Here is a 20,445-nt window from a genome sequence, read left to right on the forward strand (position 1 = left end):
GCAATATTCCATCCAACGTTGTATTTCAGTAATTAGTAAAAATGTAGAAATTTCACCGTGTTTCAATAATTCCATAACACACCTTAGATTTCTCCCGACTGCAGTTTCCGGGGTACGCTACAAAACCAAAATGATATCACTGGGCTACTGTTTTAACGCTTCGACAAAAGTGCGAACGCAAAGAAAGGATCAATGATCTGTTCGTAGCAAATTACGCTAAATCTAGAATTAAATACGTTAATATTAAATATGGGCAACAAGAGTAACAATTTACTTCAACCTTCTTTATATCATATCCAGGTTGAAGAAAGACCGGTTCCAGTTGTCTTAAAATGTTGCCAGTCAGTCTATGAATCCAAGACCCGTGACTTCGTAGCAGGTACACTAACCACCCCGCCACGAGGTGCAAGCAAAATTGGTTAGTCCCAAAAAATCTCTTTCTGAAAGCTACTTTCGGGGCAATTGAGGTTCATATGCAGCAAACACGATGCATTTTTAAAGGTTTATCTCGTCAACAATCAAAGACTGGGCGATTCTTGAATTATTCTGAATCAACAATGCACTTGCCACCCAGAGACGGCATAACCCCCCCTTTTCTTACTGCCACCCAAACCTGGGAAAACTATAAACAAATGCTCTTTTAAAAGAAAAATGCATTTTTTGTATGGTATTTTGGGATATATTAAATGTGACTCCTCACCCCCCCCCCCCCAGAAAATAGTATCGTATCCCTTCTGCCTCCCATTTCGTATATTTCTTTTGCAGTTTTAAACAAGAGAAACACGTTAAATTGTTGCATGCCGAAAACCTGCTCAGGATGAGGAAAAACTTACCGAGAGACAGTATGTGTCGTTCCTAATGCAATATTTAACAAAGACTGCATAATACTTCCGTTGATACAGATGAAGCTTTTCTGCTTTTGGTTAATAGGGAGGACGACAACAATTATATGTCATGGGTGCAGGGACACTCATTTACTCATCCATGCAGCACAGGCAGAGATTTTTGGTGGCAAAATCCCAAGTCGACCACTTAACGTTCTCGGGCATCAAGTCGGCAATACTTTCATGTGCATAAACAAAAATTTCACGAGATGCCAGTAGATCGAGTGATATTATGTATTTCTATTTTTATTAATTCACTTCGCTTTACTGCCACGATGAGGATAAGTGACGATTAGGCGACACTGATGAAGGGGTAGCCAGGGCACGACCCCGGGAACTTCGGTGGCGAGATGGAAAGTTGACCACTTAGCGATCTCTGCCAAATACAGAAAACTAAATGCATCAAATCTACTTGATGCACCAGAAACGCTTAGATTGATGCACTAAAGTGTGTTTGTTGCCCTTTGCCAAGAATCAGGTTTACAGTTTGATGCATTTTTCCACATCATTTGTGAAGGTAACACCAAGTTAGTATTTCTTTCTTTGTCAAGCTTTACTTTAATACATCAATTGATGATTGAGCCGCGGTAGCTCAGTCGTTATGTCGACCTCTGTGGCGGAGTGGTTAGCACACTGCACTGCAATGCCAGAGGTTCCGGGTTCGACTCTCCCGGCTCGGACGTGGATGTTTGTGATTGTCTGTCCTGAAAAGTCCTGAACTAGAAATTTGAGTGAAAATGATATGAATGAATGAAGTGTGATGGGGGAAGCTTCCATCTAGGGGCTTTCCTTTATTAATAATAATTATAATAAAAAAGTGGTTAGCACAGCGCGCTGCAATGCCAGAGGTCCCGGGTTTGAATCCCGGGTGGACTTGGATGTTTGTGTTCGTCTGTCCTGATGAAAAATGAGAATTGAGAGAAATTTATATATATGAATTGAATGTGTTGGGAAGGCTGCCGCGTAGGGGTCTTCCTTTTTGTTAAAAAATAAGTCTTTACGGCGTCTGACTACCATGCGAGAGACCCGGGTTCGATCCCCGGCGGGGAAGAACCGGGAATTTTTTCCACCCGATCAAGCGGCTCCGGCGCCCACCCAACGTCGTATAAAGTGTCTACCTGGAGGAAACTCTGGGGTGTAAAGGCGGTCAGAGGCGTGGTGCTGATCACATCACCCTCACCTTCGGCAGCGATCACGAAAGTGCGGGGCCCTAACTCCACACCCGATATACGCCTTCATGGCGTGGTGCAAAGCACAGGGGAGTACTTTACTTTTTTAACTTTTACAACAATTGATGAGTTTCTTTTATGTATCTTCCTGCATCTTTCTCGATGCTGCGCACAAACATTTCGTCTGAGCTACAGACATCATACATTTTTTTTATGCCAGCTGATGCATTTATTTTTCTGTGTGCACGAGCCGGCGAGTGATATTACGTTGTGTAGTCACAGGTTAAGGATGGATACACTGTACTAATAGGAACAATCTTCTAATCGAGTAACAATAATTTTATCTTCTAGCCCTTGCAATTTCAGAGTTACCGACATTCTTGATGAGCGAAATGACACATTCAATACGGTTAAGATCCCTTTGCCCCAGTTTTTCTTATTAGTGCCCTTAAATCCTTTCAAAGCAATGGCTTGCTTCAAAAGAAGTGGTTCTTCCAGCTGAATGGTTCGATAATAAGACATGTGCGTGTTTGGTGGTATTTTAGGGGTAAATCAATCTTCAGCTTATCCCAGATCACTCCATCAATGCCGACCTATACACTTACAAATCTAAGTATGCGCCTTCTCAGCTAGTGCGGGCGGATCGAAAGCAGGAAACCACAAGGGCAATTCCAACAGATTACTAAGAGCCATGAACCAAGGATTCTGCAAGTTTCTTCTCTTCTCCCACCCCCCCCCCCCATACAGATTGTGGTGTGAGCCCTTGGAAGTTGACTCAATAGTTCAACTAGTGTACCATGGATACCATTATCTACTACCAATACCGTTAATTTTAAATTCAGTTCTTAAAAACTCCTGTACAAAGTCTGTCTGTGCTCTGGGTACCAAATAAACAACAATTAAATGGGACCAAAATAAATTCTCCACTTTCACTATGTTCATTATTGTATCACTGAATGCTAACAAAACTTAGGTTTAAACATTTTAAAATACATATAATTCCGTACATAAATCATTAATTAACATTGATTTATCAATATCTGATCATAATTTAATTATCAAACGTCTGAAATGTATATAAAAAAGTATGCATTCTGCGGATTCCATTTTTTCAATTGTATTAACAATCCGCTTACTTTTGGAAGTTTCAACTTTCCAACATCTTCCTTACCACCGAGCTCATATTTCACAATACTTGCATTTGTGGATATGAAGAAACAAATTCTTATCAACACATTGTAATATATATTTTTATTAGATATAATTACGGACTGATATTTTAAACGTCCGCTCATTTAAAAATAATCATTTTTATAAGTTTTCTCCCTTTCCGTGTTGTGATGCGTCAAAAAATGATGGATATAAGTGATTCATTACTAAATTGTATGGTTAGCGATTACACATTCCAGTACATGTCAATTCAGACCTGGCTGTCCAAGCTGGTACCTTGCCACCGGATGAGGCAAATAATGGGATTCCAAAGTTCTGCATTCCAAACGAACGAGAACATCCTGTTCTGTAACATTCACCTCGTTTCGTAATCTGCTTTGTATATTATTAGCCATTTTCTTTAATTTTATCTTAATCGTGATAATGACAAGGGTCATTTAAGAATTTTATGATCTTGTGGCAATATTGGCGTGCACACTTCAAAAGTTTGTCACAAGACTTCAAAATGTAATTACCAACCTGAACTTCCCGTTTCGGAGGCGATGTCATTAAAACGTGTTGAGGGACTAACCTATTCATGCAATCGAAGGATTGTTTGTTTGCATTTGTACCACTCAAAAATGAGAAAAGTCTTTGCGGAACTGCGATTATTACGTCATGTATGTAGTGAGGTTGAATATACAACACAGAGAATCAACGTGAGGAAAAACATGAACACGCACTTGTTGTGCGCATGCATTCTATCAATGAATTTGTAGGATTTTTGGTGCAAATCAAGTCCTTACAACGCTTGTATGTGTCAGCTCTGAAAACGATAATCACTCGAAGGACTGCAACATGTATACTGTCTGCTTCCTGCAATCCCTCACTTCCCTTCATCTCAATATGTTAGTGTTAACGTTTCGCCTTGTAATCAAGGGGTCCCGGGTTCGATACCCGGTGGAGACACACAGTGGTTCGGATTCCACTTTAAACTGTAAGTCCTGTCCCGATTATCCTATCTGTGAATAAAGTGGACTTAAAAACTAAAAAATCGTTGCACCATAAAAGTATGCTGTACCCATATTCTCGAAGACAGCAAACACCACGGAATCCATGACTAAACGACCACAAATGCCATAATATCCTCCTGATCGCAAGTGCTACTGCACAGTTCCTGCGAGTTCACAGATTATAAATGCCCTCTAACATTATTCCCTAAATTTTCCCTCCCCTGAAATTAGCATTACAAAAATCACCAAGATATTTGAAAACATCTCAATTGACGAGGCTTCATAATGCTAAAAAATCCAATATAATCTCCAAGTTTTTACGTATATTATAAGCGATTTGGCTAATCGCGACGATGAGTGATGATGTGATGAAATTGATGAAGGAACATCCACAAAGAACACCCATGCCCAGGCCCGAATTCGAACCCGAAACCTCTGGCGTCGTCATACGCTGTGCTAACCACTCCGCCACGGAGGTCGACACGATCAAAGTTTGGCCTGCGCGACTTTTGAAACACCCTGTGCAGCACATTCCTTGTTGAAAACAAAAATGCCACTCGAGTGTGTGTGTGGGGAGAGAGGAGACTGAACATAGCTTGTTAACTTGAACATCCGTTACCACCCGTATTATAAACTCTAATGGGTATGAATATTTGCAGATGAAGACAAATAATGGTTCGTTATATTGTTGTTAGCAGTGGGGAATAATCGTGTTCTGTGAACTTGCAGGACGGAAGTAATCTGTGAGCAAAGTAGAGTTAGGTATCAGACGTTAGATTAGAAGTCGTGAGCTATTAACACATTACTACGTAGTCTACTCGTATAAGAACTATTTTCTTACGATTTTTAAAGTAAAGTTACTTGTGCCAGAATTATCGAAAACATCTCGAAATGAACAGAGAAATGCAGGAAGCAGTGGTTCAAATTATTACAGTTCCGGGAACTGTCACATACGAACGTTGTGGGCTCTTTGTTAGGAAGGACATTTAGGGAATGACTTTTAAGGGTGTTTTCCGGGTGATAAAAGTGCCATCCGAATGAACTTCTCCTGGGTTATCAACCAGGTGTGTTCTGGAGCTATCGACAGCACTTCGTGCTCAGACTCATTTCTCAATGTCCGTGAAGATGAGTGACCTTAGATCTCGAAAAATCTTGGGATCTTCAACTTTGCCTGTTTTGTAATAGAGCCGCGGGACAATCTTTTCATCATTTGTCATCAGAGAAGTTTCAAGATGTACTACTATGCCATCCAAAGTTTGTGCTGATTTTTTTGAACTCTTTTCGCATCCAGAAATGTTAAAGGCCTAACTAACTAGAACTTCCTTCAAATTGTAGGGCTGTGTGTCAGACGTGGAGATATGCTTTCTTAGACAATATAACTAAAGGGACACAGGTCTCATTTTCTGATTAAATGTATCAACAAGGAAAGTGAAAGCTCATGTGATCAGCGTTCAACACTGTAAGCTTCCAGCCAAGGACGTATTTGGGGAGGGGGTCCAACCCCCCCCCGAAAGATTTATCAAGTATTAACATTAAATAATGAAAAATATATTCGTTTAGCTGTTGTATAATTTCCTCTGAACTTATTGGAAGACAAGGATTATATTGGGATTATACGGCTTTGAGGGACAGGAAGGACGTACTTAGGAGGGGTCCATGCGTCCGGACCCCCCGAAAGACTTACCAAGTACTAAAATTAGGTACTGAAAATATTAGCATTTGTTGCATAATCGATGGTTATTAATTTCCTCTGAACTTTTTTTAATCACAGAAGCTTACTTTCTCCAACTACATGTGACATCATTTTTGTTATTCGATAAATATTCAATTATTCATCTATTTGACATTAATTTCATTGCCAGGGCACTTGTTTTTATGTAAATTATTCCGATCTAACTACAGGTAAGCTACGTAATGACTGTACGCTGTTATATCTCTATTATTATAGCTACAGTCTTTTTACCTAATCATGTAATAATAATATAATATTAATTTATGTATTGTAATTAGTATTAATTTGATTTAATATACTTATCTTAAACTAAACATTATAATAATAATAATTATTATTATTCCTGAGACACTTGGTTCGGACCCCCCCGAAACATATTTCTAGATACGTGCCTGCTTCCAGCGTATAGTAGAAGGAAATTAGCTTCGCCAATTGTGAAAAAAGCAGCTTGACGGTATCCTGTATTACAAACGTTTCTTCGCGATACAAATACTAGAGTACCACAATACAGAAAATTAAGGGAGATCAGGTCCATGACTCTAAATGCCGTCAACTTGACAGGGTTAGTGTCAGGTTATTTTTTTAGAACTCTCTGGAGATCCACTACACGAGAATTAAGTCTGCTTAAGATTTGAGTAACTGGCAAACAATCCTCAATAAACATCCAGATACATAATATATTCATCTGCTGTCGAGTATTTGGGATTAGAAGTGTATAAATAGAAGGCAATAACTTGGACAACACCAGCATTCAAGTTCTCGAGAACTAGTGGGGGAATAACGACCTTCTCTGGCAGACCTTTTCCTGCAGGAGGGCGGTGATATTTTTCTAACTTCAGCCCGCTAGGTTCATCAGAGGTTTATCGTTAAACTAACGAAGGGCGAATGCTTATTTTTAGACGCTATGGGAATATAATGCTTACTCTTATGTTAATTGACGATGTAGAGTTAGTTTTAGATGTCTCGATGGGATAGTGGTTGCAAATTTTATACTTCAAGACATTTTTTCGAATTCTAAAAGGGTGATCACTATTTTACTCTTCTGAAAATTTCTGATTTATAGTTAGACGGTTCTGAGGTCATACTTTTATTTTAGACATCAAGAGGGGGAGGGGTGAGTGATCACTATTTACCCACGTGAAAAGCAATTGCGTGCCGTAGTTTGAGCGCCCCGGTTTAGAGCATGGCTTACGACACAAGAATTCTCTACACGTTAATGGAAGAACCAATACACTAAGGGAGGGGTACATTTTATTGAAAGAAATTTAGCCGAAATGTTCAGGTTACATATCAACCACCTTAAGTGGTGACGTATTAAGAACTTTAAGTGTTTCGTCTGTAACCTAATGATTCAAATTAGAAAAAAATAACTTGTTCATTACTTACGTATATTGTGGCATGTCAGAGCCCTTCTCCTGCAGCACTCTCCTGGAAAGAAAGAAAAAGTCTTAGTTCGTTTTAGGCTGTGTTTGCAGTGTCTTAAAAGATATGCCAAATTTGCTACCGAAAATCAATTGGATGATTGTATGCGTGCATCAAGCAATTAATAAAAGTAAATAATAACTTACTTTCAAGTAACCAACCAAATGCTAAAAAAATAAATAAAAATTAATATTTCTCTCCCTTAATATTTTAGCGAACGTGGATTTTTCTTATTAAACTTATTTTTATCGATATTAAGTAAAATAAACTTTGATACTGTACTTCAAATTATTTTATGATGTTTTAAAAGTTTAAGTCTACTTAACGCTCAGATGGACTAATGTGATTTGAACCGCTGTACGATCGAGTTCAATAATACGATTTCGCTTCTCATAAAAGAACGCGATATTGAATTGGGAAACACTGCAGCGTCAGTTCCAAAACTGTATGCAAAAGTAAAGAAGAGGTGTACAGCTGTCAGTCGTCAACAACACACACGAGAGTAATGTTAACCATGATTCATCAAGGGATTAGCATAGCGTTTCCTTCTGTGGCCATTTGTTGTCCATTTTGAGCTCTCAAGAAATCAGCTTCTAAGCTGGCGATTTATATATTTCCTTCAAAAATGAAAACTGGTTGTTCGTTTTTGAGGGTTTTTCTCTAATTGTGGTTATCATTAGCTCTAAAGCAAATGTAAAAAAAAAACCTAGCAAAGAAGGTCGTATACAAAGCACTTGGTCATGGAGACCCTCATAATTACAATAATAATTACAACAGAAAACCTGATATTAGGGTATTTTAAGAGTTTAGGCAATTTAACAATTCAAGTCAACCGATAACAACTTCACCTCCATTGTGTGATATACTGTATGGTTCTGCCTAGGGATGTGATGAAGCTGAAAATTTACCGATGCCGATGTACTCACCGATAATTTTTGGAACCCATTCCGATACATAAGAAATGGGATGTTATTTTCTGCATGACAAAAATAAATTTGGTATGTACATTTTATTGCATATCATATGTATATACATATATATTCTCAAGAGATGCGAATGTACATTTGCATCTACAAAAGGTTATGTGAACCTAGAGATTCAACATTAGTACACAAGCACTTCTTTGAAATGCAAAATGAATTCCTGTTCTGCCAGATTCAACTTCAGAAATACGATATTTGGAAGCACTTCAGGAAGTAACCTACTTCTTCTCTTATCGCAAATCTGTTCAGCAACACTGAACACTCAATCACTGAATACTGATGCAGCAGGTATGTTCGAGTATTTTCTCAGCACTTGCTTCAGGTTTGAACACTCATTTTTTTAATTTCCAATACAACCGCAGATGCTGGTTCAGCAATGTACTGTTTTATTTCCGATTTATAGTTAGGTTGATCCTCTGAATTAGAGTTTGCAATAATTTTATTACAAAAACTCTACAATAATGACGAATCATAACCAAATTTTCAATATATCTTACAAAACTAGAATATAAAACTTATTAGAAGGTAAAAACTCTAGTATAATCTGTACCGGTTTAAATATCGGATTTTTGCCGATTCCGATACCGATGCCGATGTGTCAATTTCTACCGATTTTCATACATCTGTAATCGGCTTCGGCACATCCCTAGTTCTGCCCTAACAATTGAACGTGCTTCTGCCCCCATTAATCTCTCTTGCTGTAATAGTTACACATTTCCGTTTTGCAACACACAACCTCGACTCGGCACGATATGTGTATTCCCTTGTCTTTGTTCTTTACTCCTTCCATTTAGGATATACTGTATTACATTTCCTTTTGGTTAATCCGTGGCGATGAGGATGAATGACGAATTGATAACATGGATGTGATGGGGCAAACAGAGATACATCCATGCCTTAATCATGTTTCGAACTTAAGACCTCTGGCTTCGAAGCACGTTACAATCTGCCACGTGTGTCTTTTCATCTCCAGTCACCATTAATCTTAAGAGGTAGAAATCGACGTTACTCAAGCAAATTGTATAAACAAACACACATAATATTTCCATGTTTAAGTTATATGAAAAGTAGGAAAAGCCAGTTTTGCTCCTTCGTCTTAACTTTTACAGTGAGGCATTACACGGAATGTGAGGTAGCTATTCTACAAAAATAACGTCAATAAATTATGCGTATGCGCATCATGTATATATATTTTGTGTGAACGAGTAATGTAATTTCGCCACTGAAGTTCCGGATTCGATTCCCGGCCTCAGCATGGGGGGGGGGGGTCTTTATCAGCATCGCCTCATCATTTCATCTAATCATCCTCATCGTCGTGACTAGCCAAAAATAACAGAAAACCGACGCTAAATAACAAATACAAATACACTACAGTCTATAAAGTCACAATTTGTATTTTTATTTACTACCTTCATTAAGTTACTTTTCTCTCATTTGCCTAATTGCAACCTTGAGGAAGATTTCATCCCATTATTCACTACGGCTCTGTATGTGCAATTGAGTGAGAAAGGATTAACTTCCATGGAAAGTGATGTTTCAGCAAATATTACGTATTTCATAATGCATTTAATTTCAATGGAGCTGCATTGAATTAATTATTAGAGATTTCAAGAGATTTCAACGAACAGTGCTAATACAGATTACCAAGTTAATGAAGCATTTCGAGAAACTGTTACAACTAACATCATCAATCAAGCTGCTTTTAAGATATTTGCACTAAAATCTTCCAATTCCACAGAGAACTGATAAAAAGTTACATTCGCTATTGCATTCCTAATTTCTACGACCATAGAGTGTAAAAAGTTAAACAAGAAGGATGTATAAATGCCTACAAGTCACGCCACGTCAGCTTATATAAACATTTATCTGAGGAAATTGAACATTCAAGTGACTTTTAGGGGGCCCAAGCGACCTATTGAACCACAAGTAACGTTATCCCCTAAGCCCCAATTTGTTGCCTTGTTCCGAGCAGTTTCAAATAGTTAATTCAAGGAGATGGTGCAAGTCAAAGATCAATGAGTTACGAATTGCTTAATTTTCCTAGCCTTTATTGAAAATAATCGGTAGTACGGCAGTACAATGCTGAACAAGCAAGAATGATATTTCATTCTCAGTTGTAGATAGTGAATGCTAGTATTCTTAACTTTACAATTATTTCATGAGGATGAGTAGGGGAAGAATGGCCCTTTAAGTTTCATAATTTGAGACACAACCTAGAACAAGTAAGAACAACAACATTATGAAGTAAGTCTAAAGGACATACTTTATAACATTTTGAAATTAATGCAAAAATACACGAGCGCGCACTAGGGTGGATGGAATAGGATTTTTTTTTTTATTATTTTTTTTTGCGAAATTCTAAAACATATAGGGCTAAACCTACAACCCAGCACACGAAATAAATATTGATTTAAAATGATTTCTAGCTGAATCTCACTGATGTTGAATATACTTGTGTTTTGATCAATTTTACTCACACATCGAAAATAGAACCAGATTTCCTTGCATGTGATTAAAATACATATACTAGCAAAAAGTGTGTTATTATTTTATAACCTCACACAAAAACAGAAACGTCGCAACACACTGCCCTTGAATACCTTTTAGTTTTAATCAATTTTAACTAAATATTCAGGAGCTACAGACCCTAGCACTTAATTCGTATGTGACAAAATAGAATTAGCAAGCAAAGTTTTTTTGGACATTAATCATTGCTTTTATTTTTGTTTATTTATTTTAACACTATACGTTTCGAGAGAGTATTCCTTCTCTCAGTCTTCAGGTGAACTTTCTTCTACTTTTGCTGATGATGGAAAGGAATGTACAATGGACCTGTGATGCTTTTACTACAAGCTTATATTTGATTTGAGTTATAAGTCCACCTGATGCACAGGATGGATTATAGCTGGCCTCCGTGGTGGAGTGGTTAGTTAGCACAGCGCGCTACGACACCACGGGTCCCGGGTTGGAATCCCGGCCTGGAAGTGATGCGTGTTCTTTGTGAGTATCCGTTCATCAATTTCGTCGTATTATCACTCATCCTCATCTTCGCGATTAGCCAAAATTGACAGAAATGTGAAGTAAAATTAACCCAATCAATCAATGCACAAGATGGCTAACAGGAACTGGACCTACAATTTAAAGTGCTATCCGAACCACTTGTGCGTTTTAACTACAATTTTTTTGCTTTAACCACACACTCCACCAGGGAGACCGGCAAGAAAGAAGCATCACTATGGCGAGAATTTATGACCGGTTTCGATACCAAAATGCCTATGACGACACTGCGAGAGCATTTGATCAAGCTAATGTCCACATTTACTTATTAAAGTACCACATTTTTTTTCCATTTTACTTTATGCTATGTATTTCCATGTTGGAGTTTAGGTATGTACTCACCGAGGCAAGCATTTACCGGTCAATATGGATGGGAATTAATTAATGAATAGACTACTGCTATTTCTTTTTATTTACTTGCGTCACTATGGATGACGGACAGATGAAACGTACGGGAGAACAAGCTTTACAACAACTGTATCCAGCAGGCCCGTACACAAGGGGGGGGGAAGGAAGGGACCATGTCCCCTCCCCTCGAATTATGAAATATTTTAATGGGAACCTATAAAAACCTACGAAAAATAACATTGACGATTTATCAGATTTTGCACGAATTTCGATTTTGTCCTTGCATAAATTCATGGATTTTTGTGGAGAGAGGCAGACTCCAGAAGTCTGCAGTAACTATTTGGTATTCTTTTGTTTTATAACCATTGAAACAAAACTACCACACATCCCGATTTGGTCGAGACAGTATGTTCTTTTTAATTATTGTCCCAACATTTCCCGTTAACTCAAATTCAGATATGTTCTTTATTACGTATAATAAGCATTACTAATGCCTATCATATCATTTACAAATTATTTTCTAAACATAGAATTACCATGGCTGTTCAATGGTGCTGGTACTGTATAAAAAAATTAAAAGAAATTTGAAAATATTGTTAATTTGCGGAATACTGTACTATTCGAATACTTCTGAGAATTGAATGCAAACAAGAAGCACCACCGTGTGACAACCTTTTTCTGTAAGCTACTGTGTTGACGATTGTCGGGTCGTGGGAGGGGCGAGGGCTACCGGCAAGTTGGATTTTTCTGTAACTTTGGACTGTATTATTGCAACTCCACAATTGTACGTCTAGCTGCAATACTACCATAGCGTTGGTGGCCACGTCTAATACTTCAACACCATTTTGGATCATCTTTCTTCGCCACACATTTTCGGATCCCACCCCCACTAAAAATCCTGAGTACGGGCCTGGAATCCAATGTCCCTGGGATTACTGTGGGGTATGTATACTTACCAGTAGCGGTGGAGGGGGGGGTGAAGAATATATTTCTTCCGGAGTAATAAATTGGTTTTAGGTTTTTCGACGCTAATGATTTAACATTTATCAGGGGATATATTACAATTTAATGCCAACGAATGTATTCTTCTAAGCTTTATACACACACACTTTGTGACTATACTTACAAACATGAGTCTACCAGCTGGCTACTAGACATAGTGCCTACTAGTACTGCCTCCCCTACGTTGCTGCCGGTTGAGCTGGTGTAGATAGGTCCATCAATGGCCGGTGGCTCACTGCCGAGCTTCACCTGAAATGAAATAAAAATTAATCATAAAAAATAATTTGTACAATAAAGGGATTTTTTTTTTACTTTTGCTAATAAAATGTAATTTCTTTAAATCCACTTTGTGCACAGATAGGCAAACGGGACTGGAGCCATGGATGAAAGTGTGGTCCGAACCAGTGAACTACGTCCCGACCGGGAATCTAAACCGGTGACAGCATTAACTACTACGATATCGGGGTTGTCAAGTCGCTCCAACAGAGTGGGGGATGGTACTTTTGACCAAGGTCACGAATGCCTCCTTCCTCAGTTTACTTCCACAACGCGGTACGAAGAGGTGACTGTAGTCAAAACAAACGTACCGGTTGAAAGAATACGACTATTTTTCCATACTGTAAAATTCTTGTTCAATGACTCATAATTTGTTCCAGTCTATTTTTCTGTACAGAATAGCAAAGAAAGTTGCGTTGGACATTTTCATTTCGCGTGAGATATAGCCGTGAGTGTAATACTAAGTATGTAACGGTCAGTCAACATTTTCATAACCTCAGATGTAAGATTGATCCTGATTTAGGGCTGAGCCGATGCCGATGTATCGGAAAATATCGGTTAGATTGTATTTACCGAGACCGAGCGAAACTTTTCCGGTGTACTGATGGTTCGCGGAGTCCGTAAAATTGCCGTGCGACACTTTCGGAGTCTAATTTTCCTGAAAAGTTATGCAAAATTCGAAGTTTCTATTGACTTCGCATATTTTGTGATTACATAACAGGGATTTTTATATTCTGATGTAATTTTAGTATTTAAAAGCAAAACTCTGGTAAATTCATACTTATATCTGGAGTAGAATTCTCACCCACTAATATTAATCAATATTTTGAACAACTTTTGTCATACAATTTTCAAGTATCGGTATCGGTGGGAATCGGTTCAAAGAGGTGTAGGGTCAACCCTAATCATGATTAAAAATTTGTTCCGGGAGACTTGCATGTCAGTGGAAACATACTCTTTAACATGGATGTCCGGAAGATATGGTGGAGGGATGCAAACTTAAAAGTATATATTTCACACGCGTAGCATTTCATTTCAGTCACGGTAATGTTAATTATTCTAAAGGCATTGTATGAACATTTTAACTTCAAACTGAGTATTTTGGATGGGCAACACCATTACGGTGGGAAATATGACTGTTTGCCCCTCCTGGGGGGGGGGGGAGGAATACCTTTCTTGCCTCTCTCTGGAGAAAATCCTACGGGCGTCTATGAATATTTCTCGGCAAGAACTTTTTCGAAAACGTCCCTCGTTTAGAAAAACTATGCTCAAAGCCTAAGTTCTGAAAAATCACATGTTGAGAATTCTTCCTCTAGTGCATGCAGGTGAATCTTCCTGTGGACTGCACTGGCTTTTATTCAGATAGTTAAAATAGAAAATTTGGTTACAGCGCTACGAAATTATTACAACTACAGAATGGCGCTTAGTAAAGCTAAGGGGATGAAATTAGGAACATTTGAAGGAGGGGGGATCAAAACTGAATTTACTTACATATACATATTTTTGTATTTTGCTATGAATTTTTGAAACTGTGTTTATAGTCCATTTCCGCTAGATATTCAGGGTTTTAAAAGCCATTGGTTTTAGGTTGCTGAAACTTTTTAAAAAGAGATCATAAAACAAATGGGGGACGAGTTGTGTGCCCTTTCATCTCTAAAAGTGTTCACAAAGGTTGAAGCAATGCAAATTAAAGTCCATTTTAAAGCCTTAACAAAAGTGACAGCTACTCCTCCTACTTGGAATATCATGTCACCTCTTGCATGTCATAGATAAATGAACCAAATGTTGTGGAGAAACTTTCTCTGGCTTTCACCACCTGTAGGATAGTGACGAGTCACGTTTCCTTATTTTTCAAAAATAAACACAGATGACCTTAAGAGGAAGATTTGTTTTCTTAAGTGGAACTGAGGAGAAAAATACAACTGATTATCAGTATTGACACACACATTGGCCTTGAACTTGGAAAACCTGAAAATGACATGTACAGTCACAGACACTTCTGGCCACTTTTCTTTCAATGCAATTGTTACAACCCAGAAGTGACCGTGATACAACCCAGAAGTGACCGTGACTGAAGAACTTTGCAGGATGTTTATGCTAATCATAACAAGTTTTACTATCCTCAAACTTTCTTGTTATAACATTTATATAATATATTTCGAAATTTTCTCATTTTGCGTCGCTTTTCTGTCACTTTTGGCTGTCGCGGCAATGAAGGTGGATGATGGTTAGATGAAATTAACGAAGCGATACCAATAAATGCCCATGCCCAGGCTAGCACTCGAACCCGTAACGCTTCCGAGAGCGTGAGTGGGCCGTTCAACGCGTTCGGCCACCAGGGTGGCTTAAAATAATTAAAACTACTTGGCTTTAAATTTGGCACTAAAATATTTATCAAACTTTGGTTTATGTCCACTTCATGCTGAGACAATCTAATCAGGACTGGACCTACAGTTTAAAGTGGATTCTGGACCACTGTGCAATGTACAGTCACAGACAATAAAAATTGGACACCTAGTTCCTGAAATACTTGAGTATTTCAGGATCTAGGTGTCCCGTTTTTATTGCCGGTGACCGTACTTTCACCGGGAATCGATTTATAAAGACGCATTCGCGCTTAGTTGCAAATTTTCGGTAATAATTAATTCCTCTTTCACTGTAAACGCCGAAATCCTGTTCTATATTTGCCTGTGGTATAACCAGTTTTCACATTAGGGTGAGCAATGCTAGGCGTCTCCAGTGTCAATCCTTCCATTTGTGCTCGCCGATACTGAAATGAGTAACATGCATCATGTTACTGCGGCATGAAAGTTGCAGTACAGAGAGCTTGGAAATGGATGATGTTCCAGAATTTGCAAATGTTCACTCCAGAGGTCTGCATGGCAGTTCAGTGGTAGCGTAATATAATATTTCATGACTACAAGTTACCCTTACTGACTGACTACTCCACACATAAATTAGAAATAACCAACTATAAACTACAATATAAGGCTCGTGGACAGGGGTGCCTACGGGGGAGGTGGGGGATAATGACGCGGGCGCTGCCATCAAAATTTTAGGGAGATTTCTTCTTTAATATAATATAAAATTCAACATATATATTGTGCTGCAATATGTGCGATAAGGCGGGGAGAGGGGAATCAGAATATACCGTATTTCCTTATAATTCATTTACTTCAGCTGGTTCAATAAAGTGTTTAGTAACGCTTTTTAAAAGTGAATTTCAGTAATAGTATCGTAGTAGACACGCTGTCGTAATTAAGTGCTTTCCTTTGGCTAAGGTGGATTTTGTGGGGTTTTTACTTTTCCGAATTCTCCTTCAAATCAATATAATGAAATATACAACCACCTACTCGCTAGCATTATGATTATATTGAGAAGGGAAGGGAACATGCTGCTATTGCAATTTCCACTTGAAATATTAATTTATTTTGTTCACTCATTAATTTATTTTAGATGAGAAAAGCATAATCTTCATTTTACTTCGTGTATTTTGAGTTTAGTTTTTACTTCGTGTATTTTGAGTTTAGTTTTAAGTCAACTTTGTGCACAGGAAGGCTAATCGGGACTGGAATGGACCTATAGTTTAAAATAGGATCCGAACCCTATGTACCTCCACGGAATATCGAACCCGGGACCCCTTTATTACAAGACGACGACGTCATTATACTTCGTGTACCCAGAATGAAAATAAACCACACACTCACGCTTGCTTACACGCGCGCAAACACTAAAAGGTAGCAACGTACTCTAATGCAGGTATTGCAAAATAATGATAATTTTACAAATGCAATGGAAGTGAGGATATAAATAACACTGGGAAACAAAATTTTTGTTGCATTGATACCAGCACTTGTTCTTATCTAATTTGAGTGTGCTGAATTCAAATCTGAAGTTGGTTTTTCTCTGTAAGCTCCAGATTTTTTGTAATTCAACATTTTCATTTTTTTGCGAAATTTTGACGCCTCACGCATGATGACATGGTATGCCTGTGGAACTTATGGCCACGCTGTCGTAAAATTAAGCATATACAATTGTATTTGCAAAGATGTATTCACAAAAACATGTAACTACGAAAATATGCATTACAGTTTTACAAAATCACTTTTGTGGTGTACAATCAGTATTGTTAATAGTCGAATTTTGAACATTTTTCTATTATAATCAAATATAACTATGAACTAATGCTTTTCACTGTACATTAACATGTAACATCTATTATGAGGCAAAGTTCAAATTTGTTCTAATCAGGCAGGAATTTTCGCTTGTAGCTATGGAGTTTGTGGGTATCCTCAGAGCAATCTCGTTTGATGCTCCAGCAGTAGTCTGCCAACATATGTTTATCCCATCGCCCTTGATATCTCTGTTCCATCGTCATGATGTCTCGATGGAAGCGCTCACCCTGTTCATCACTAATAGCACCTAGGTTGTCGGGGAATTGATCAAGGTGACTATTCAGGAAATGGATCTTCACGCTCATGTTGCACCCAAGATCACGAAATGCCAACAGCATTCTGCTAACAAGAAACTCATAGTTATCTCCGTTTTTGTTACCAAGAAAGATTTCAATAACTGCCACAAAAGACAGCCATGCTGTCTTCTCCCTGTTGTTCATCTTCCTGACAAATACTTCATCACGTACAAGGGCACGAATTTTAGGTCCATCGAACACACTAGCTTTGATCTTTTCAAAGGACAAAGTACGAAAAGCAGAAACTATGTGTTGAAAACAATCACCATCGGGATTTAACGCCTTCACAAACTGTTTCATCAAGCCGAGCTTGATGTGGAGTGGGGGGAAAACAAATTTCTCTCTACTGACAATTGGATCATTCACAATATTGGGCATGCCTGCTTCTAGATAAGAGTTTGATGGATGGGCCACTCCTTCTGTACCCAGTGTTTCTTCCGAGCTCGACTATCCCACATACAGAGATAGCATGGAAACTTCGTGAAGCCTCTCTGTTGACCCAGGAGAAAGTTCACCATTTTCAAGTCCACGCAAATGATCCAGTTGTCCTCATGATATCTGAGTAAGTTAATGATCAATTTGACGTCATTATGTTCTCGCAAATGTACTGAGTGACCAATTGGCACCGCTCCATATACATTGCCATTTTGCAAGAGAACACACTTGAGATTGCGCTTTGAGCTGTCCACAAATAAACGCCATTCTGTTGGACAATACGAAGTTATACCTAATTGTTTGAGAAGACCTGGAATATCGTTGCAATAAACAAACTGCTTGTGTTCTGAAAAAAATTGCACAAAAATTTGGTCCCGCTTTCGAAAATAAGAAACTTTTACAGAGCGGCCAAGGAGGTTTTTTTTCCTGCAGTCTGGAGGCTAATACCTCAGCCGCTTTCTTGAAAAGCCCTAAGTCACGCACTAAATCATTCAATTCCGATTGGTTAAACAGCTGAGGAGATGATGGCTGTTTGGTATCAGTCGTCAGAGTCTGCAACCATATTTTGTATCTCGTTATCACTACCCTCATGCTCTTGCTGATCATATTGACTGCCTTCATCTTCAGATGAGTCAAAACCATTAAAAACTGGAACTGGGAGTTCTGAAGAGTGCGGAGAAGGTCGAATTGCTGAGGGGATATTGGGATAGGAGATCTTATACCTGTTTCTCTTACCGAGACCCTTTGTGTTTACCAGGAAAAAATAACAGTCAGTTATGTGGTCTTTGGGTTCTCGCCACACCATGGGAACTCCAAAAGACAGACCGCGTCGTTTTCCTTTTGTCCAGTCACGAAGCATTTCCTCACAATTATGACACACCATATCTGGAGGCCATTTCTTGTCTTGGTCACCCAGGGGAACTTTAAAATAGGCTTTATAGGCACGCCGAACAAATGAAGTTATATTGCGCCTTTGACGAAGAAGTGTGTAGCAGCCACATACATAACAGAATGCACCAGGTTTATTTACGCATGGATGCCTACTTGACGAAGCCATGATCAGATCTGATACAAAGTAAAACAGGTATTATAAACTCAACAATAACTATAAATTGGCCTCATTAGTGTACTCTTAGGGCAGATGTAAGCCTACTTCTCCAGTCCCATTTTGGGGAAAATTCATAAATTCCAAAATGCATGAAAACTAGAGCATGTAGCAGAAAACAAATTTCAGATTTGAAATCAGCATTGAAAAAGTATTCAGAAACAGTTGAAAAATCTCATGCAACAGAACATTAAAAAAAAATTGTTCCCCTGTGTAATCGATTACAATATCAGAGCAAAATGACATGTCAAGTGCAAGTGAATATATGTGTTATTTTCTTCATTACCATTTTCACATAATCATATTTACTTTTTCATCATTCAAGGTCAATTCATTTTTACGTCAAGAGCTGGCGTGTGTGGTACTCTTATCATCAGCTGTTTGCGTGGTTGCCAAGCGACAAGAACGGTTAGAGAAATAAGGATTGTGCGGGTCGTATCGCGGTGTTCGAAGCGTAGACACTGCAATGGTTAACTGCTGTGTTTTGTGTTATGTGCAGAGGCGCCGAAACGGGGGTGAGGGGTGTGGGAAAGGGCACCCCCAAATATCATCTGGGCCCCCATTTCAACATTATTTCATTTTGCAATAAAATATTGTTGAGAGATGAAAATATCATAAATCAATTCAGGATTCTATGCGAGAAATTTTAGGTCCTTATTTCCTCAGATTTCTAATTCGAATTATTTCTTTTAGTTGCGATTACAAAACTTTTGCACACAGGAACCTTGCGTGCAAAGAGACGGCAAATGACGCAGGATTCTCTTCTGAAATGGGCACATCAATAATGTGGAGTCTATCGCCCATTTGAGTCTTTATACTGTCCAGCATCCTTGTGCGTTTACTCTATTTCAGTATTTCTTCTTTCAAACACACAGTGAATTTAGACAATATAGAAATATGGACTTCTCTATGCTCTTAACTTGTGAAGAAAGATGGAAACAGACTATTTAAATTTTTCACAAAAGAAAACGCTGTTCTTCGCTGCAAACTACTATTGCTATTTTCAGTCCTTTGGAAAACCTTAACCGGAGTCTGCAAGCTAAGCAGCAAAGCATTGCAGGTGCACTTCAAGCTATTGAAGTTGTACATTTCTGTTCACATAAACTGTCACACTCTATCAGCTTCGGAGCCGATCGAGTGTGGCAGTACGGCCGAAGTAAAGGTTCGGAAAACAGCACTCAGCAGTGTTGCCCCTTCCACTAAAGTTTTTCAACGGATGCAGGTAATTTTTTAGCTTGCCGAGTGAAAAGAAATGGTTACAGGAAGACTTGCACTGTAATTATTAATGCAATGAAGGGTCCGATTTTACAAGCGAATGAAGGGAAAACAATCGGGGAAAAAATGTTCGAGAAACTTTTCTTTTATTATTATTATTTTTTAAGGAATACTGGGCCAAAGT

General features: G+C 38.4%; 1 protein-coding gene across 7 annotated transcripts in view; it reads right to left on the minus strand.

The window, feature by feature from the left end:
* p120ctn (adherens junction protein p120) overlaps window positions 1-20,445 on the minus strand; it is a 273,656-nt gene that overhangs the window by 148,060 nt on the left and 105,151 nt on the right. For all 7 annotated transcript variants that reach the window (XM_083117643.1, XM_083117639.1, XM_083117642.1 and 4 more), the window contains exons 3-4: window positions 12,884-13,008; window positions 7,334-7,375 (exon numbers count right to left, since the gene is read on the minus strand). In XM_083117643.1, coding sequence (XP_082973769.1) covers window positions 7,334-7,375; window positions 12,884-12,915 — 74 coding nt within the window. In that variant the 5' untranslated portion in view covers window positions 12,916-13,008. The remainder of the gene's footprint in view (window positions 1-7,333; window positions 7,376-12,883; window positions 13,009-20,445) is intronic.

The sequence above is a fragment of the Lepisma saccharinum genome, chromosome 2, assembly GCF_977018435.1.
Source record: "Lepisma saccharinum chromosome 2, izLepSacc3.1, whole genome shotgun sequence".
NCBI lineage: Eukaryota > Metazoa > Arthropoda > Insecta > Zygentoma > Lepismatidae > Lepisma > Lepisma saccharinum.